Genomic DNA, 18,834 nt, shown 5'->3' with positions numbered 1-18,834 from the left:
GCAAGGAGGAAATATCTCTCCCTCACATATGCAGATGATAGTGATATTCGATCGCACAGCAGTAGGGCTTCAACGCTCCCTCAACAAATTGTATCTCTATGCTGAGGAACACAGACTTCAGGTCAACATGGCTAAAACTAAGATCAGGACCATAGGATAGCAAACTTATGGGGCTCCATCCTTTGTTTGGAAGATGGGTGGCACATGAATAGAACAGGTCAAGGATAAATATCTGGGAACGTGCATTAAGGCCCTCAGCGCTCAAACACATATTGGCGAGGTGGTCGCTTCCAAAGCTTGGAAAAAATGGCTTACTATCAGGAACATTGTGGACAGAGGGGGGGGGGGGGGTGGAGGGTCCATTGAGGCCAAGATTAAGGCATACAAGCACTCCATAACACTGGGTATACTGTATGCGCTGGAGGTCTTGCCTGAGAGTGTCGTTACCTGGCTACGTGGTTTGGAGGCTAAAATACTCTGCGCCCTGCTTGGCCTACTCAGCGCAGTCCCATTACAGGTGATATTGGAATTGGGACTGCAGTCTTTCTTATCCTTATGGAGGGTCTCAGCATGTAATTTTTAGGCGAAGATAAACTTTGGAACACAGAACAAGTCAATTCTTCCAAATCACACAATAGGACACTCACAAAGATGTTCCCCGAGTGTCTGGTATGGAAATGTGATCTCATTAGTTCCAACACATTTTGATGCTATTGGACTAATCTGTCCCTCTAGCCCCCAAAGTCCATGGTCTACTTTTATCTGATATGGATTGAGAAAGAATCGAGGTATCTTAATCGCATACAGTCCTTGAATCATCTAGCTAGACGACCGAGATAGTCCTTGTTGGGCATACAAGGCCTGTCTGAAGAAGTCCTGCGTACCCATCTAATTAAACTGCAAATGCCTGCTTTAATTCGATTTGTTTTATATCCAAGACTAGACCTACTATCCATCTTGGGGTACACTGGAGCTCGGAAAGGAATTCCTAGGGAAAAGACTCTGTAGATACTGTGGTGGATACATGGACACTATTCGACACATGCTTACACAATGTGCTAAATTACATCCTCAATACGTTGAAGGCTGTGACATTTCGGGATTTCCACAATGGCCCATTCTGGAGTATGCTCTATGGAGCAGAATCTCTAGTCTTGGTATCACCACCATATCATATATGGGAAACTGAAAAAAAAGATGACTGTCACTGTACTTATCTTTTTTTAATGATGCTCCTTTCTTTTTTACTGTGCCATTTTAAATATCTTAAGCTATGAAGTGTTTTTCAATATTTTAGTTTTATTGTATTATTGTTGCATGATGTGTTTTTGTAAAGTTTTTATTGCGAACAGTTGTAGAACCAAAGGCACTTGACATATCAGGGAGGGGTGCAACACCCGACCCCCTCCCTGGGGGTGAAGTTTTCCTTAGTCACTAAGTAATAATGGACCACAGCCCTGAGCTACAACTGGTGCGAATACCAAATCCAGTTTGCCCAATTTGGCGCTATCAAGATCAGACTCAATTGGTTTGATGTTCTGAACTCAGAGTGGGCCTCATCACAAGGTTGGCGCTAAAAATCTGGTCGTACCGGCATGGCGGTAATAACATGTCCAGCTTGGCACCAACCCGCAAATAGCGGACGATCAAGAGTGCGCGGGCGCGCATACCTGCATGCTGGTTACGGCCGTACCGGCATGCCGGTAACAACCCTCAAACCTCCACACAGTGGCATGGACCAATACGCACAGAACGGCTCCGCCCTCGGCAACCCCTAAATACCGTTACCGTTATTAACATAGTGCAAATGGCGGCCATCTTTAAAAACACAATCCATTGCCATCCTCCACCTACAGGACCCTCTACACCCCAACTCCCAGGCCACCACGGACAACATGTCAAAGACCACCCGGAGAGGCACGGCCCCCCTACGCAAACCATGTTTTACAGACAATGAGCTGAACATGTTGGCCAACACCCTTGTGGCAAATACTGAAATGGTGTTCTGCAATGACCTCAGGCGTCCAGCCCAGCTCAAGAAAAAGGCCATCTGGGAAGAAGTTGCCCAGAAAGTAAGTGCAGTCGGCACCACCGCACGCACAGTGCGTGATTGCAAAAAACATTGGGACGACCTCGGGCTGAGAGTCCGGCACATATTGTCAGCTAATCGGAGCCAGGGGCTGGCAACAGGAGGAGGACCACACTCCCCACTGAAATTGGCCAGATGGGAGGAGACCTGCAGCTCCATCATAGACGTGGAGTCCATCGAAGGAGTCGGTGAAGCAGAGTTTGGCGTGCCAACATCGGCAGATGAAGGTAAGTGTCCGTATTGAAAAACTAAAAATAATCATAATCATCCTCCCCCAAATGTGGCTGCTACATCAGCCAGCAAATGGGCCATCATGCACACCTACACATTTCCATGTACACATTCTGGGTCTACCACCATCCCATCCCATCCCATCCCAATGCATGTTGCGGTCATACACGAATACACCGACAAGACACATTTCATGGGCATGTGCCACCCAGGACGACCCTCCCAAAACACATCAATGTCCAACTGCACCCAACAATGTGTACATGTGGACACGACTACGCTATCAAAATCCACTCTTCAACATTGCATGTACACAGTCCCCTACAAAGCCACAAATGCAACTGATCAGATGGCGCCACATGTCCAATGACTAATGCATGCACAATGCAAGCGGAACAATCACTGATACCCTGCCACTCTGTCCCTCACAGGTACGGATGCTGACAGTGATGAAGCGCAAGGGAGTGCACAATGCACAACACCAGCCAAAAGGCCTAGGAGGCAATCTGATGGCACAGGTCCATCAACCTCAAGTGGACCAAGGATGGGCCATGCGGGACGCGGGCCAAGAACCGTTGCAAAAACAGCACCACGGACAAGTACACAGGACGAGCTGACACCTGCACCTGCATCCGTGGTCACACCATCCACACTGGCTGAGGACACAGCAGGCATGGAGGATGGCACACATTCTGCTGCTGCCAGCACAATTGGGGAGATGGCTGCATCAGCAGATCATAGTGTTGATGAGGTAGCTGGGCCGGACAATGAGGGCGATGCAGGACTTGTCCACTCAGAGCCTGTAGTGCACACACCAAGCCCGCAGGCCACCCCACAGGACACACCTCAGCGGGACTCATCCGACCAGGGCAGCCATGGACAGTAGTCTCCGGCCATGCACAGCCCCATGATCCATGCTGTGCACCACATCACCCACCGACCACAACCCACACTGCCATACAGGACCTTGAGGGACGTCTCTCCAGGATGGAGGCCCGGCAGGAGGTGATGCTAGGCTATGTGCAGCAGTACCTGGCTGAAGGGGAGACAACACGCCGTATTATCCAGGACAGCACCGCAGCCGTTATCCAGGCCATTAACTCAAGTGCACAGCAAGTGCGTGATGGCTTCAATGCCTTGGGTCAGATCCTCACCAGGATTGCTGACTGCATGGACCAACGGCAAACCCTGCCCCTTGGATCACAACCATCTGGGTCATCCGCATCATCCACGCCATCGGGCTCGAGGCAGACCAGCCTCGTGCGCATGTCCCTGCGGAGTTCGCGCCGCTCAGAGATCCAACCCCCACCTCCTAAGGGGGCTCAACAGTAGCAGGGCCACCCTGCATAATCCCTTTGGGCATACATCCAGACACATGTCGTGCCATAGTTGACTTTGCGTATTAGGGGGTGGGTGGAGGGTGGTGGTGGGTGTAGTGTGTAGTACTGGGGTGTTTGGGGGCTTGGGAGTAGGTTGGGGGAGGTAGAGGGTGGTGGTGGGTGTAGTGTGTAGTACTGGGGTGTTTGGGGGCATGGGAGTAGGTTGGGGGAGGTGGAGGAGCGGATTGTTGAATCATGTTGTACTTAATTTCTCACGAATACACCAGTTGTGTAACAAACATGACATGAGTGGACATTGCTGATTTTTTTGTATGTCAATTTATTGCTACATGGTGATTCGTGCACATGTGCCCACACAACAAGTGCCCACAGTACACAACACATGGCACCCTCTGCATTAAAGTACATCAGAATGATTGGTCTAGGACCATTTTGCGCACTGCGCGACCCTCACGAGTTTCGCGTCCTGGCCTATGTCCTACTTCTACTCCTTCCTCTCCTACTTCACCAGGTGGTGGCAGCTCCACGTCAGGTGGCAGGGGTATGTTCCGCCGGATGCACATGTTATGTAGCATTACACATGCCGCGATGATCGTGCCCACCTTCTCAGGCCCGTATATGAGTGCCCCTTCCGACCTGCTGATGCAGCGAAACCGTGCCTTCAAAAGGCCAAACGTCTACTCAATGACCACAAGTGTATGTGCACGATTGAAGTCCTCCTCGTGCCTGTTCTGCGGGTTCCTGACAGGGGTGAGTAGCCATGGCTTCAGGGGATATCCAGCATCACCTACATGGGAGCAGAAGGAGGTATGTGTGTGAGGATGAGGCTCAGTTGACAGGTGTGCTCAGCCTGTATATCATTCAAGTCCATATGCACCATCTCGTCATTGGCAGCCACATCCACATGACTGTCAGCCCTGTAAATTGCATGCCAATCTATAGAGGGAGCCTTGTGTGACATACACAACCTAGGGTCCTAGGATTTTAAAGCACCAGGCAATGTATGTCTTGGCTAGGGGCATTTTGCATGCAAATGCGAGGGCTGTGTGTCGGCGGATGACTTAAGAAACTACCATTCCCCCCCAATCCATCTGCCCCCATGGCCGAGAGGGCATTCCCCTAGCAAATGCATGTACCTCCCCCCAATCCATCTGCCCCCATGGCCCAGAAGGCAGACTCACCCAACAGCCAGCCACTTCGTACAACGTCTCCTTCCATGTAGCGGGGTAGTGAGGAGTTCCGCAGCACCATGGCATCATGTGTGGATCCTGGGTATCTGGCACAGCAATGTGTTATTATCTGGCTGGCATCACACACCATCTGCACATTGATGGAATGGTATAGCTTCAGATTGCGGTACACCGCCTCCACGGCATGTGGGACTATCAACTCTACATGGGTACAGTCGAGGGCACCAATTACATTTGGCATGCCTGCCAGTGCATGGAATGCTATTTTGGTGGCATTTGCCTCCTGTGGTGTCCTTGGTAAGGATATGTAGGCATTTGCGTGCTTCAGTAGTGCATTCAGCACTTGGTTTAACACAACAGAGAAGCATGATTGGGACATGCCATGCATTTGGCCCACTGTGTGTTGATAAGTGCCTGTGGCCAGGAAGTGGAGCACAGATGCCACCTTCAGCAAAGGGGGGATGGCTGTGCGGATGTTGATCAGGCTGACCAAGTCATCCTGTATTAATTCCACTATGTTGGTGATGGTGTCTCTGTCCAGGCGGTACAGGGTGTGGATCTGTGCTGGGGTCAAGTCAAATGGATTGGCCCTCATACGTTGGATTGTTGGCTGTCTGCGGGGAGCGACTGCCTGCACTGGTGGTATTTGCTGGGCATCTCTCACCCTCCTTCTCCTCCGGCGTCTCCTCTGTGTTTCCTGTTGTACTGCCTGCTCAAGGAGTAGCAGTGCAGGCATGTCTTCCAGGCCCAGTATGGCAAGTACAAGTGGTAGCATTTTGCCTTGGAGGGGGGTGTGGTGTGTGGGTGCGCTCCTTTTGTGCTGACCCTGACTCCATTGCCTCCACCTATGCTAATTGAGTGCACCTGTGGCACTTGGTTAAACAGCATTTTGCTGTTTACAGGTGGTCTGCGATGCCGGTATTGCCGGCATCATGGTGGCCCTTCTTACCGGCATCTTGATGCCGGTATGCACTTGTACATGTGACACGTGGTGTCCCCTTCTTTGCGGCATGCCGGTATTAAGGCCTCCCCATCTGCGCGCGTGCCCGCATGCCGGTACGGTGGTGCACGGCCACAGCGGGTCCTTGACGATGCCGGTAGCAACGGCATCTATGGTCATGATAAACCGGCCCGGAAATGGATGCCGGTATTGCCTTACCAGTGCCGTTCTTACCGGAGCGCCAACCTTGTGATGAGGCCCAGTATCTTCGGCATCAGTGACAATCAGGGGGAAATGCATAGAATATTCTGCCTTCCCATGATATATGTAGTGCGTCCCCTTGGGAGTCTGGGACTTCAGACGTCACCACAGGACCTAAAGAATCCAAGGAGGGAGAAGCCGAGCCGATCTGCAACGACGACACCACCAGTGGAGCCCTGCTGAACCATCTCACCACTTTTCCCGACGACAGAGGAGATCTCCAGCCCGGAGAGTCTTCTTCCTTTGACTGGTGGGGATAACCAGTTTTCCCGTCTTTTCGCCTTCCTGGACCATCCCGTGGCCGCCTTGCCAAGCACCCTGGCAACCGGAATACCACGGTTTACCACTACCGCGAAGAAAAGGGTGGTACCTTGTAACCATGAAACTCCGTGGCTGGTTTCTCCCCTGGCAGTGCAACGACCTTCAGCTTTCCTCCACGTCAAGACCTCCTCTTCCTCTGGACGAAACACCAACTTGCATCCGCTGCCAGGAACAACTGCCCCCGCTGGAGCGTTCGTCCCATTTTTCAGGTACTGTGTCCCGCCTGGCTTCCCTTGCGACAGATCGTTCGGGGTGACAGTAAATCCTCGACTTTCTAACCTGGGCTAGCCTGGGGCCTGTTAACTAACTTTTCCTGACTTGGTCTCAAACTTTTGTGAACTATCTACAAAGACTATTTGGGCTTAACCCCACTTGCTCTCTCTAAGAGTGGGCCTTGCATTTGAACTTCCTTGCTCTCCAGTAGACTTTGCCTAACCTGCCTCACTGTGATTCTTTGAAAAGTATTGAAATTGTGTGCTTTCATAACTGCCTTTTGCCTCCCTTTTTCTATAACTTAGAGTGCCATTTTATGTTAAGCGCTCACCTCTGTCTGAAAATAAGTGGTGTTTATCACCAAGACTTGTCTAATAAGTAATTAGGGAGATATATATATATATATATATATAATAGTGACTGTGTTGAATTTACTTACCTCTGTGTGCTAGTGTAATTTACAAGTGTGTCTTTAAATAAATAATTATATACTTTTACACCAAAGCTCTGGTCAGGGTTTGCTTGTTCTACTATATCCCTGTACCTATTGTGTATACTCTATATACTGCCTAACTCATCTTGAGAGAAGTCTGACTGCTCAGCCACAGAATACCAGGTAAATCTGGGTGGTACAGACTGCTACCAATTGGTTTTACTGCCAACCACCTGTAGTCCTAAATCTTTTGCAGTGGTCCCTAAGGGAACTTCACAGGTTTCTGCCTAACAACCAACAAGGGGGTGAGGGGATCTTGTCCCTCCCTGCTTTGGCAGTCATACTTTCGGCTCTTATAAGCACTTCTGAATTCTAGAATAATGGTAGAAACGATTTGAGCACCTTAAAAGATCTCTAAAATTTCAAGCACACTGTCGAGGGCCATAGTGCATGTCTGAAGTTGGCCCAAGGTGGCTCACCAGCCTGTCAGAGACGTTATGGTGAACACATGAGGGAACTCCTCTCTGAAGGTTTACATCATCTTTCCACCAAAGTAGATCTGCTGTCAATTCGGGAAGTATCACTTTTGTTTGAGCTTCTTTCTCCTCCTTCCATGATTCCACTACATGTAGTTGAACAAACCTCATCTTGAGGCAAGCCAAGAGAAGGCTAGGATAGACACAGCCATAAGGCCTACCAGGTGCTGAAACCACCACACCCAGGTGGATTTCCGATTTTAAAAGTGTGATACTGCCAGCTTTATGTGCCGTATTCTCTCCTGTGTGAGAAATACGGGCCCATGATCGAGCTCCACATGAACCCAATGAACTTGGTGTCCTGTGTTAAGAATATACAAGACTTTCTGTGGCAGACGGAGAGCCCTAGTCTGAACATTAGTCTTAGCAGTTTATTGAGACAAGCAGTCGCCTGCTGACATGACACCGCCCAACAAGCCAGTTGTCTAGGATGGGAAAATGTGAACTCCCTGCGCCCTCAGGTGAGCTCCTGTGGGGCTCATCCATTTTGTAAATACCCTGGGGACCGCATTCAGACCAAAGGGGAGCACTGGTACTGAAAGTGATAGACTGTGGGAAAACCTCAAGAATTTAATGTGCACAGCATATACAGGGACATGCAGATAAGCATCCTTTACAACCACAGCGCACAGCCAATCTCCCCAGTTCAGTGCATTCTAGATATCTGCTGGCATGACCAGCTTAAATGTGTTCTACGGATCCACAAGCCTGTCTGATTCTTTTTGGGGACAGTGAACAGGCAAGAGTAAATTCTGCATCCTGTTTCCAGATGGGGGACACCTGCGATATCACTCTGATCTCTAGAAGATTGGACATTTCTTGAAAGAGAATTTAAGATTCCATTTGCAGAAGAGAGGGAGATGAGGCGAGTAGAAGGTAGGGCTAGTCGGTAACCCCTGGTGATCACAAAGACGGTGCAGGAATCCCTTGCAATGGTTCGGCAGCCCAGATGAAACCCAGAAATTCTGCCACCTACTTGGGAGGAATGGATCTGGACGTAGATCTCATTGTTTTTTAGTCTCTGTAGCTTTTGCTGAGGCGGATGAGAAAAAAGCTTGGCGGTTCTTGGTTGTCTTCTGTGATCGCTGGGTGATGTTTCAAGCCGTCTACTCTTTCTATCAAGGTAGCCACGCAGCGCACTGAAGAGCTTGGATTTAAAACCGAGTGGGGTTGTCTAAGCATGAAAGGATTTCTGAGCCCCCTTAGACAGGACTGTGAGCGATTTGGCTGTAAGTGTAGAAGTCTTCTTTTTGTTTTACTTGTCATTCGTTGACAAATGGCATAAATCGTTCCCTCAAATAGGAGATCTACAATGGTCCCCTGTTTGTCCTTGTTAAAATGAATTGCAATTGTCCAAGCTATACGTTCCAAATCAACCCCAATGGTGGAATAAGTCTTTCCTCTGCCAATCCAGATTTGAAAGCCGCTATCCTGTCCCAGAGTAAATACTGCCAGAAATCGGCTATTTACAGCCAAAAACGCTGGTTGGCCGCTGACAGAAGAGCATCAGAGTTAGATTGACGCAAATGAAGTGACACATTAGCATGTACCTTTTTGCTATATACATCCTGCACCCCATCATCTTTAGATTGGGGCTTAGAGCATTGAGCCCCAAAGGAGGAAGACTGCGGCTTAGAATTTGGCAGAAAGACACAAAGGTTCCCACTGAAGCTCTTAATACCGGGCCTCAATTCTTTCTCTGGCAGCGGAAGTTGGGTGAAGATTCTTCCACAGAATCTTTGCCTCAACATATTTCTGTAATGGCATGCTGCTCCTATCCACCTTATTAAGAGATTGGTATGCCCGCAAAAACCCCAGGATGAGATCCAAATTTCTCTGGAATGGGACAGCCCAAGAAGTCTTTAACTCCCCACATCCTGCTATGGAAAGCATTCACTGAGAGGGAAGCTTCCGCTTTGTCCTTTCCACCCATCATCATCAGTGTCTCAAGTATGTCCGGGAGCTTTGCAGGTTCTTGGACCAGCACAGTTGCCCCTTGAGACACATCCAGATTAGTAGGCAACGGAGGAACTTTCTCCAATGTAGATGTACCCAGTGGGACCCATGTTGAGATATCTGGAGGCCTAGGCTGTATAGGGGCTGCTGTTGGTGTGGTGGAAGGTCCTGCAAGAGTGCATCATGGCACTTGTGGGGTAGGAATGGTCTGCGAGGTAACGTCCCTTAGCAGATTTTTAAAATAACTTACCATAGGACCCGAGTGCAGAACTCTTTGAAATCACTCAAAGAATGTATTGTAAGGAATGCATGGTATCACAAGTATGACAGTGACACAAAAGCTACATTCTTGAGGTTTGGAGCAACTTCTACTTTGCCCTATAGCTATGAGAGTAGTCTCTACCATCAAATAATAAAGAAAACACAATCCTAGTCCGTCTATGTCAAATCAAAATGCCTATACTAAAAATAAAATGTCTGTCCTATCTCTTATACACAAATTGTGTAAAGGGGAATGTGTATGCAAAGGAAAGTCAGTGTTATAACAAAGGGTCAAGGTGGCAGAGTCAGCTCCCCTCCCACATTGGACAGCAAGGACTAAGGCAGTCCCCCGTAGACAGAATGATACACTTTGGTTCAGGTTATCAAAAAAAGGCAGTTCAAAAGGTGAGTCGAAGCCCGCTTGGTCTTCCAAGTTAAAGTCACTTTTTTCAGTTCAACAAAAGTTCACGTACGTCTCCCTCAGTCGGGCTCAGACCACGATATTACAGCACTTGCAGGGGTTCCCTTCCCCCTTATTTCATATTCCAGGTCTCCCTGAGTCGGCCTCGGACCTTTAACTGATGTCAAAGAGTTTCGAGTGTGCAAGACTTTTTCCATAAACCTCTGCAGGACCACTTCCACTTTAGCTCTCTCATAGCATCTGCCCCAGTGTTTCTAGGTCTTGGTAGTTCCAAACACAATCAGAAAATGTCAAAGAAATCCCTCTCTTAAAGCAATCACCTTTTAAATTTACCTCTCGATGAGATTAATCTTGCCCATTGCGCATTTCAGAGTTCGTTCACTTTGTTGCTTCAAACATTTTGCGGAGACTTTCGAGTGGGCTATTTCCTTTCGCCGGACCACTCTGCTACTCTGTATCACTGGCTTCTCAGTTATCAGTAACTTTAAAGTTCACTACTGGTTTGCTTCCTTTCACCTCATCAGCAGGCGTGCAACCTTCAATTATGAGAGACACTGTTGCAGCTCAAATCTTTCCTGGAAACAAACCGGCCTTTCATGTCTTTCGCTAAGCCACTTGCCTTCTGGACTGCAATCTAGAAGGATCCTTTAAGGAAGCCACTTTGAAAGCAGCCTTAGGGGCTGGTTGATGCTCACTGAGTAATTTTACATGGATTGTAATCCATTTTTGGCCTGTTTCATGTGCGCCTGTGGAGCGGTGTGTGTCATTTTATTTCAATCGTTCGACTAGTTTGTGCTATTCTGGTGGGTTTCTCATGTGTTTGTGGATTTTCACCCCGTTTTCCTAGGCTGGCCTGCATCTAGAGTGTGCAGTCTCTGGGTTGAAGTCCTTTGTTTCTGGCTTTCATCTTGACCGCACTCTCCCCCCCTTAACATTGGTTGGAATAGTCAGGTGTGCATCTGCCTTTGTTCCTGGCAGCCATATTCTCTTGCCTTCTGGACTTTTTCCCCCATTTCTCTGCCACTGATGTGTGACTTCTCCCCTGCCCACGATTCCAGTTTCCCTCCAGGACGTAGGCTCTTAACCGCAGTCCACTGCCCATGTAGCCCCAAGGCTAAGGGGCAGCTCCCAAAGAAGCAGTTCTACTGTTTATCCGGGTTCGCCTGAGAAGACAGTAGCCAGCCGTCAACCAACAGCGACTGATGAGATAAGTGGGGTCTGGGTGGGGAGTACAGCAACCACTGTATTCCAAAAAGTCCTTCCTCTCTTACTACCTACACAACATAAGCATATCAAAATCAGCCAGCTAGGAAAGGATGCCCCTTCACTGCCGTTTAACACTCGCTCAGTGGTTTTATTCACTGTTGTGTCCCATACTTTGCCATTATCCATCTATTCAGATAGCTCAAATCTAGGTGTTTGCACTTCTGCTGTGCCTCCAATTTAGGCATTCACATTCTGTCCTGTTGAAGACTAGCATTGTGTCACATCCAGACAGAATTGTGAAGATTAGCATTGCGTCCCATATAGACAGAATTTAGGTCTGAACATAGTGACCAGCAACCACTGCCCCCCATTAGGCTGTCTGACCCCATCATATCTCCTCTCTCCAATAGCATTTATCCTGACTGTGCCAGATAGCCATACCTCATATTTAGCCTGATTGTTATAAGATTGTGCCAGGTTAAAGACCCATTAAGCATTTTCTCCCATTATCCAAGTGCTATTATATTTGACCGTCTGCAAAAAAAACCAGTAGGCGTGTTCTCGCATTATCCAGGTGTCCCAAACCTAGGTGCTACTGTATTTCACTGCTGAAAGACCCATCAGGCGTTTCTCCCATTAACCAGATGCCCCACATCTAGGGGCTATTTGACTGCTGAAAGAACCATTAGGCGTTTTCTCCCATTTTACAGTTGTCCCAAACCCAGGTACCACTGCATTTCACTGCCTACAAATCTAGGTGCCAGTCTATTTGGTGTCTACTGCTGTACCCCAGTAAGGGATCTCTTCCACCATCCAGCTGTTCCTAAATACAGGTGCCACTGCATTCCACCATTCAAATTTACCCCCCCCTAAAATCCAGATTCTAAAGTGTCTTACTTCCTACCGTAGTACATTTTGTTAGGTGCACCCCCTCCCCCTTTGCTTTCGCAAAGGCACTCCACAACAAACTTTCACCCTCACAGTTGTCCTCCCTCTCACGGAGTCGTCCTCATCCCCCACACCCTCCCCTCTACGGGGCTCTACCTGCTCCGCAGACATTCGATCCAGATAGACCACGAATAATGAGACCATGCCATCCACATTGGAAAAAGAACGCTGCAGTCGAACTATATCAAAGCATACGGTACGCATACCTTACACCACATCTGTGGATACAGGCAGCAGGCACAGCCATCCATCCATCCATGCACCATAGAATTCAGCTATGGCTATGCCATGCCGATTTAGCAGCGGACAAAGCCGTCCACACAAACCCTGACATACTCTGCCACAAGTATACAACGATCAACAACAAAAATAAAATTCAGTATAGCTGGCCACACATCGAATCCTCAGAAATAGCACTCTATCCTAAACCACCAACAGTGCCCACCCACGTGCTTGACCTTGCGGCTGCTTACTTGAGTGTAGCAAGCCACCTAAGCCCTGAGCCAGCGAAAATGCACACAAGCATCTCTTAATCTAAACTTTTGGAACCTCCTACACATTGACTGCAGTCACCCAGGGTGTTCCAACTACAAAGGGCATTGAGGCCATACAAATTGGGAAAGAGCAGTATATAAATAATGACTACAATACAACTCACCGGTTGTGTTGATCCTTGGTTGTTTGTCCTCTCCAACTCTGCCGTTCACCCGGTAGGGAAAAGCAGGCATGTGTGGCAATCCAAAGGCGGGACCTCCTCCACACTCTGTGGGTCTCGCCTTTTGAAATGTATTTCTCTCGCTTGGCTCTCTCACTCATCAGCTTTTGATCAATCTCTTGGCAATTTGATTTCCTTAGCTTGGTTTGCAGCAGCCCAGGAAGAGCTTTTCTCTCTTGTGCCCAGCCCTGCTGACTGAGTGCTTGGGAGTTTGGTAGAGAACCTGCTCTAGGGGACTCAGCCTTACAGCCTCTCTCCTGAATTCTCAAGAATTCTATGTTTTGCAGTTCTCAGGAGAGGACAATGGGTGATACATTAATCGTCCTCTCGGTTTAGAAGAAGTGAAACCTAGGTTGCTTTTAAGGATTGGAAAATGGTTTGACTTACCTTGGTGTTTTCTCTTTCCCAAGATAAAGAGTTGTGGTCTGATGGCACTGGAGTTATAGCATCCCATGACAGTAGAGGGAGGGTAAAATGGATCAAGGAAAGGGGGAACACCATGTCTTGCCTTCAGGTGCTCTCGCCACAACCTCCAAGCACACCCTGCCCAGGTGATCCTCACTTGTCTGCCCCCCGGGTAGGGATCCAAGAGCGATGGCCCTCCCCTAGCCACCTGAAGAAAGGATCCTCTGGGACTACCTGTGAGAACACCCTCCGGCTTCTCACAGTATCCTCCGATGATATCGAAGCAGAGGCTGTAGATGCCCAAGTGGATGAAGATGTCATGAAGAAGATGGTGTTGGATACCAGGTAGGTTGCCTCGGCGGAGGGAGTGCCCCGAATCTGAGTGATGAGGATAGTATGGGATACTTCGACCATATCGACATTGGGGAGCAGTGACCCTCACAAAGCTTCTTTGCTGACTGTTTGAGGCAGCAGAATAGGGAGAGATTTTGAGGTCAAGGAATTAAATTATTTTGAGGCAATCTTGGATATGTCCTCAGCGGAGTGAGACACAAAGTGTAGGAGTCTTACTGTTCGTCTTGCCTCTTGGAGGCCATTTTAAGGGGTTCCTGGTGCTGCCCCTGTAATGGCGTTACTTCCTTGGAGGGTTGCAAGATACCTACACAGGTTGATTTAGTTCTGTGATCTGCCTTGTGAGGTGCCTTAGAGATGCAGAGCTCCCTTTCCTCCGAGGCCCTGGTGGGTCGTGGGGGCGAACCCTGGTGAATTTAGCTAAGCCATCGGAGTGTACTCCAGGAGGTTGAAGATCCTGGTAGGTTCATGACGCAGAGGTGCCAACTCAGGTCTTGAAGATCTGGCGCTTGATCCCAAGAAGTCTTGTGTGTCATTACATCTAATAGCTTGTGACAAGATGACTAGCCGCTGAAGGACTTGCATCCCTCCCACTTTCGTGGGATGCCGGATTTACATGAAACCTTTGAAGAGACAAATTCTTTGATGTTTCCATGAGGTGACACGTGAAATACTTCCCTCGACACAGCTAATCTTTGTAGAGCTCGGGGTGAAAACGCGTGACCGGACAAGCTACCCACCTGTAGTCAGGGCCTAAGCACTCCAAACATTGAGTGTAGGCTTCCTCCACCATGTAATGCCTGACACAGGAAGAGGAGGTGAATTTTGTTAAGCGTGTCATAAACAACGAACAGTGCTGCTGAGAGCCAAATGAACAGAGAAAAAGAACGGACAGGTCCTTGCAGGAAGGCAAAGTAAGCCAGCTGGCCACACCCACCCCGCTGTGCCTTCCACGCAACACAAACGTGAGAGTTCCATCTTTTTGGTGCTGTACAAAAAAGTCCTCTGGTCCTGTCCCCAAGGAAAGGACACCCACAAGTATGGAGCAAAGGGGACCTGACATAGGAGTAATAGGGTTGTCGATCATTTTTGTTTTTATAGGCTTTTGCAGTGCATGGATATTTCTTGCACCCATATGCTGCATTCTCAGGTACTCATTGTTTGGTGAAGGGAGCAGGGTGTATGGGTATGCTGCCATTTTCATCTGTGTATAATGACATTGTACAATACTGTGGAGCCAGGAACCAGCAACCTATGTATGTGAGTGCTATATCACAGGAAGCATTGTTCCGTTAGGCACCAACATTGTATGTACAAGGTTGCTGCACTGTATGCTGTTAATTGGTGGTGCTATGCCAACAGGCACCAACAGATGCCCACAGCAGTTGAGAACCACATATGTTCTATAGGTGGCACTGTGCAGTCTCTAACAGTTAATGCACTTGTATACAAGCTATCCTTATGTCACGTGTCTCAGTGAAACAGGGCGATGAATCTGTGCGGTTTGAAATTTCTCAGGCTTTTGCAACAACTGGGTTAGTGCACTGCACTAAGTGGCATGGTTGTGCACTTGGGCATCAACAGAGAATGGATGAGAGTGTACTAGCACATGCTGTGAATAGGTGGTGCTGTGTAGTGTCATTAGTGCTTGGAGTGCAGCCAAACTAAACGTGTCCCTCTTTTCCATTCAACATTTCTGTGAAATCTTGAGGTTTGATTCTGTTCTTCCCAATTTGTCACAGGCCTTTGCACCAGCCTGGTTGCCATTTCAATTAATTGACTAGTTGTATAATTGATATCCTGCCGGCGTTGTATAAGAACCGATTTAGAAAACATGCAAACATGTTACTCTATAATGTACACACAAAAATGACCCTGTGTTATTATTCACACATACGTCATGGCTTCTGCACATACAAATGGGACCTACATGCACATCTATATCCTAGAAGACAAAAGCCTACTCTACTTGTGTTCCTCTACACATTTGTCCAAGACACTGCAGCAATGATAGCGGTAAAGCAGAAGCATAGGGGACATAAAAATTCGTGGGTAGTGGGGAGTTGGGGCAGGGGGGCAAGTGAAGGATAGGGAATTTGCTACAGATATACTCCAGTTTAATCAAAACTAAATTGCAGCAAAAAGCCTTATGTGCAATGCTGCATTTCTGGGGGACATAACTATGCATGGCAGTATTACAAGCATAAATAATCTCAGAATTCCTGTATATTCACATATTGTGCAATACGCCATGACAATTTTAAGCATGTTTGTTTGCAGCTGCTATTTTTTTCTTTCAATTACCACTACAGTCACTGCTCTATGCTATTTACACATTAGGGACAGTAACATCCTCACCATGAAGAAAATAAGCTGCATGTAGTTGACTGCAGGGAGCGTCTTACTTGTTCAGTTTTAATACAGAAACATAGCAGGACATTGTGTGTAGGTCAATTTGCTAACTCCAAAGACCCATGTTGTGACCTTTACACTGATAATTGGGCATCTACTCATTGGCAAGGCAGCAAATGGAGAGCTTCTGCAGAGTGCAAACTTTACATTGGCCACTGGCCATTGGCAAGTAATTGATTCCTGCAGAGTTAGAAATGGTGAGCTGAGTATGTATAGAACTGATGGCAATTAACATTTTATGGCCGCCTTGTAGCTTACCAGTTTAAAGTTTTGCCCCTTGCCTCTGCACTTCAATGGCTACAGGAGTAGATTTCAACACTTGTGGTGTACCCATGTCTTTAGGACAGCAGTTATTTAAATAAAAGCCTGTGAGCCTCTTTTCCCTGCACCCTCTGCTCAAGACAGTGAGGTACGCAAATCCTCATCTAGCCCCACTCCCCAATCTGGAAAGTGGGAGGATAATCAGCCAGCATCCCAGCCATCCCATCTGGTTCCTACACCACTACCTCAAAGTTATTTAAGAATGTCAGGAGGAAATATATGAACTAAAAAATAAAAAAAATCTTGGTCCGGATTTTGATTTATGCAATATTCAAATCAAATAGTCAATAGCAGGGTATTATACTGGCTGATCTAGTCACAAACATCTTTTAGGCGAAGGTAGTCGAAGTCATTGTTGGTTAGTCAATTAAGGAGCAAAGCTCAGATGCAATCAACCAAAAGCAACTTATACCTCAGCAGTTTGCTTGCTGAATAGAGTGCATCTGAGATCTGAGTACATCTAAGATTTTAATGCATTGTATCTAACAAAACTCTAACATTAACAGATTTCTCAAGGAAAACTTACTTTGCAGAATAGATCTGTGAGGTATAGTCACTGGACGTTCGTGGGATGTAATCAGTGTTTGTTAAAACTGAAAAAGAAATGTACATTTAAAATTTTAAAGACCCACACTTGTTCAATTACATAAAAATGAAACACCTGATTCATAATGTTGGTAGTCGTGTCAAAACCTGCAATTTATGGGTATTAAAACATAACTAATTTACAGCTTTCACAAGCAATGAAAATCTGAAATAGCAATTCACAATAGTTTTTTTTTTTTTTAAACTTTTATTTTTATTGACAGAGGCAAAAGGCATACACACACATCCGAGCAATAACCACAGATTCGTAGCATATACAGGTAAATACAGAGCATATAGGCAAAATTATGGTAACAGCGGTTGAATAATGACATATCACATAGCACCAAGAAGCCGAACAGCAATAGGGACGTTAGGGGGATTCATCCACAGAGGAAGTGTCATTTAAGCTAATCAAGCAGCTGTTGAATGCAGTCCATATGTTTCGAGGATGAGAACGTACTGGTAGCATACCCAGAAACAACTCCTCACAGTTTCGGGACCAGGTGAGTAAATTTAACCATTTCTGGAATGCGGGGGGGCTGGGGCTCTTCCAGCTTAGTAGGACACACTTTTTGGCTATGATACAGCTTACATTTAAGAATTTATCAATGTCTCCTGCTCCCCCAGCCTGCCACACTCCAAACAAAAACCCCCAATGGATCAGGGTCTACCACAGTGTCAGTGATCTCAGACAGTGTCTCTATGACTTTACTCCAAAATGTGGCCAGTTCCGGGCAGCTCCAAAACATGTGCAAGTGGTCAGCGCCCTCCGCGCCGCAGCGAGGGCACAGTCGAGGATCAGAGCAAGCAAACCTAGACACTCTACCTGGAGTGTAATACAGCCTATTAAGCAGTTTATATTGTATGGTGCGATAGCGGAAGTTTAGGGACACCTTGCTAGTATGGGAACACATCTTCTCCCACTGTTGGTCAGTAAGTACCAGTTCCAACTCGGAGGCATAGTCATCACGGGCCCTGGACGGAAGTGGAGAGGGCGAGGACAAGAGGAGCTTATATAATGAGGAAACCACTCCGCGGGTGCCACCCGAGTTGGCGATGTAAGCGATCGCAGGAGAGTCCAGGGGTTCGATGGGGAAGACAGGCCATAGATTTCGGAAGGCAGTGCGGAGTCTGTAGAACTGCAGGAGCTCCAGAACAGAACCCGAGAGCCCCGGCCTCCACGTCTGCGGTGTTATAAACTGTCCCTCTGGATAGAAATCGGTGAGGGCGCGGTATCCCAGGGCCTCCCAATGGCGCGCCAGGGCGGTGTCATGCGTGGGTTCCAGCCCGGGAAACCTCCAGATGGGGAGCCATTTGTAGTACGGACATTGCTCGTCGCAAGTTTTGAATATCTGGCCCCAAGCCTGTACCGTGGTCCGGACCGGATCAATGGGAGAGTCCGGCACATACTGCCGGTTGAGAATCAAGGACATGACATCAGTGCGTGCCGCTGCCAGAACCTCAAGTTTGACGTGGGACGAGGTGGGGGCCCAGGGTACCAGTAAGATGCGAACTGCGCCTGTGAAGCAGTCCAATAAGCAATTCACAATAGTTAAGTCTTTTGTATAGTAAAGAGCTTTTCTGAGGCAGAGTGACGATTATACATAACTCGTAGCAGTAGTAGTATACTAACATGAAGTCATACAGCGTAAACCTAGGTTTCAAGCCACAGAACAATGTACAAAAGGCTAAGTAC

General features: G+C 47.7%; 1 protein-coding gene across 9 annotated transcripts in view; it reads right to left on the bottom strand.

Moving 5' to 3' along the window:
• EYA3 (EYA transcriptional coactivator and phosphatase 3) overlaps window positions 1–18,834 on the bottom strand; it is a 2,553,793-nt gene that overhangs the window by 1,892,647 nt on the left and 642,312 nt on the right. For all 9 annotated transcript variants that reach the window (XM_069623074.1, XM_069623072.1, XM_069623073.1 and 6 more), the window contains one exon: window positions 17,077–17,143. In XM_069623074.1, the coding sequence (XP_069479175.1) occupies window positions 17,077–17,143 (67 nt within the window). The remainder of the gene's footprint in view (window positions 1–17,076; window positions 17,144–18,834) is intronic.

The sequence above is a fragment of the Ambystoma mexicanum genome, chromosome 11 (genome assembly GCF_040938575.1).
Source record: "Ambystoma mexicanum isolate Mex_15411 chromosome 11, UKY_AmexF1_1, whole genome shotgun sequence".
NCBI classification, from domain to species: Eukaryota; Metazoa; Chordata; class Amphibia; order Caudata; family Ambystomatidae; genus Ambystoma; species Ambystoma mexicanum.
This window is presented reverse-complemented; position numbering and strand designations above follow the sequence as displayed.